Source organism: Solanum lycopersicum, chromosome 1 (assembly GCF_036512215.1).
Source record: "Solanum lycopersicum chromosome 1, SLM_r2.1".
Taxonomy (NCBI): domain Eukaryota; kingdom Viridiplantae; phylum Streptophyta; class Magnoliopsida; order Solanales; family Solanaceae; genus Solanum; species Solanum lycopersicum.
The window spans coordinates 70,501,065-70,503,865 of NC_090800.1; the positions used below are offsets into that span (position 1 = coordinate 70,501,065).

Consider the following 2,801-nt stretch of genomic DNA (forward strand, 5'->3'; position numbering starts at 1 on the left):
TTCAATATAGAATTGATAAAATCTTGCTTAAGAATTAATATCTTAAAAAAGTATTTGAAAAAAATCATTTATAGAATAGATATTAAGTATTAATTTACATCTAAAATTTTTAAAAAGTAAAAAAAATACCAATAATTTTTTAAAAATATTTAGACCTCTAATTAAAATTTCATTTTAGGTCTCAAATTGTGTTGAGCCGGCCAAGCACAATTGTGGAGGATATGGTGAAAAAATCACCTTTGGGGTCATTACAAAACATTAGTACTATTATCATCTTAATGATTGCGTACGCTAATTGGATGGATGAGATGATTTTGTATTGAAATAAAAGAGCAAAAAATAGATTAATTATAGAAAAAAAATGGATGGAGATCCTCTCAATTTCTCTTCTCTCAATTTTTCCCGAGTTCTTGATTGGATTTATGGCACATGGCATAAGGCAAAATTAATGAATAAGATTTAATTGACTATATTAAGACACTAACAACGACTTAGATAATTATATATATAATCCTCTCTTGGCTCTTGTTACTATTTTGCTGCGTCTTAGTTATCTCGGAATTTTACTGATAACTTACTAGCTGTCTTTGTTATTGTTGATTAGTTTTAAGTTATAGGATGAACGAGAAAATGAAAAGAAAATAATGGTTGTAGAACAAAGGAAATAGGAAATATAATTTTGAATAATTAGAAAAAATTACAGGATGAATGGTATATGTAATTACACCTTCATCATGCCAGCTTCATAGGGAATATCAAACATTGGTAACCATGGCTGTTGTGTATTAATGAATTTACCGGCAGTGAAGCTGTTAATAACGTCTCCTGAAATATCCTTTTGGTAACCTCTCCATGTGGAGACTCTTTTGTCAAGTGCAGCACCTGGTCCTCTGTTCTGATACTCTGCATAAAAACATGTGTGTATTCCAAAATCAGTTGTGTTCCATGGTGACCATCCTGATGGATCGACGAATCCATCGATGTTTGATTGCATTATGATGGTCTTGGAAAACTCCTTCCATGGACGTCCAAGATAGACTTTGACTGGTGGATTGGCGCTAGTGAGTGCTTTATCAGCCTTGATGTCACAATTCTGGATAACGAATCCACCTAAGGAATCTTTTCTCATCCTTCCTTGAGCAGTGATCATGCAAGCTTGATTAGGACCTGGTTTCCTCACAATCAATTTGCAGTTTTGGAAAACAGCACTTGCATCACCAAACAAGAAATCAATGGTGCCTGTAATGGTACAATCACGATAAAATTGTCTTCCTGAGTGAGCGTATAACGTGTCTTGGTAACCATCGATATTGCAGTTGTAGAGAACAGCCTTATCAGCATTAATTCTCAATGCAACGGCTTGTTCTTTTGTGGGTCCTGCTGTGTTTTCAATACCCATGTCCTTCATAACGAAACCATCACCACAAACACCAAGGGTGGCTGTATGCCATGTTGATATACGGTTAGGAACTACTGCCTGGTCACCGGTGATTATGGTCTTGGTTGGGCCTTCACCAATAAGCACAACATTTAGCATGTTCTTTTCGATTTCAATGTGTTCCTTGTATGTACCCGCCTTGATCAGGATAACGAAAGGAGTTGGACTGCTCCTGGGGACAGCTTGAAGTGCTTCCTGAATGGTCTTGTATTGTCCGCCTCCACTGGTAGAAACCACAGCATTAGGCTTGGAGGCAGAAATTTGAAGGAGCTTACGGTTACTAGCTTCGACAAATGAGTCACTGTTTGATAACAATTTGCGGGTAAGGCCTGTGTTTTGTGTGATCATTTCACCAAAGTTGTTGACCATGGAAAGAGCATTGCTACTCAGCTCCCGGGTGGTACTCATTAGCTTCATCATTTCGTCACGGGTTGCACTGTATTCTGATTTGGTGAAACCATCTAAACAAGTCTCTTCATAAGCAACGACAGCGCTAAGCCATGACTTGAGGTCATCCACTATATCCTTCATCTTTGAGAAATCAAAGTTCTCAATCCTAGCGATAGAGCCCCTTAGTTCCTCAACGGCTAGATCAAACACCTCTTCACAAGCAAGGAGAGCGTCTTTGGTGTAAGGATCACTGGCAGCTTTCTTAACTGGCTCAGTGTTCTTGATGGCATTCTTGATGTCTGCCACAGTGGCTTCGAATGCAACCTTGATGTAGTCCTTTGGATCGGACACATTCTTTGCTGCGGAGAGGGTCTTTTCACAAGTTTGTTTGTATGGTGTGGGTTGACACATAGATTCAACTGACTTTGTTGAAGTTGCAACTCCATTTGATGATGTATCAGAATCATGTTTAGTCAGGGTGACACAGGCTGCCACCACACAAGCCACCACAAGAACAGAAGCTATTCCACCAATTACCACCTTCTTTGTCATTTTTTTGGTTTTTTGATTTTTTTTATGGGGGGAGTTCCCTATGAAACAACCCCTATGGTTCTTCTTGTAAGTGAAGAACTCAGAGGGGTTTTATTGAAGGCTGTGTTTATTTCCTGTTGATTATTTTTGATATCTGATTTCTATCTTATTTATATATGGAGGAGTAACAAGTTTTGTTTGGATTGCCTTAAATTTCTCTTTAGAATAGTGTCTGACCTCTCAATTATGAAGGTATAATTTTACTTTTTCAATACTACTAAATTTTCTCTCTTCCTGGAGTTTCCACAAAAATAGCTTGACCTCTCTCTCTATCTCTCACTCACTCACACACTGTCACAAGGGAGGACCCACATGAATAGGAGGGTGCATGTGCACCATTAACTTTGCAAAAAATTATGTATATTAAGATATCTATCTCAAA

General features: G+C 37.7%; 1 protein-coding gene across 1 annotated transcript; it reads right to left on the minus strand.

Annotated features, from left to right (window-relative positions):
• Nucleotides 1-665: 665 nt before the first annotated feature.
• Nucleotides 666-2,510, minus strand: LOC101260967 (pectinesterase). The gene has a single exon (XM_004229216.5). It carries the CDS (start codon nucleotides 2,378-2,380, stop codon nucleotides 722-724), a length of 1,659 nt encoding a protein of 552 aa, XP_004229264.2. The 5' UTR covers nucleotides 2,381-2,510; the 3' UTR covers nucleotides 666-721.
• Between the last annotated feature and the right edge of the window lie 291 nt (nucleotides 2,511-2,801).

Coding starts and splice junctions, on each gene's coding strand:
- LOC101260967 (XM_004229216.5), bottom strand. CDS start 2,380: ATGACAAAGAAGGTGGTAATTGGTGGAATAGCTTCTGTTCTTGTGGTG.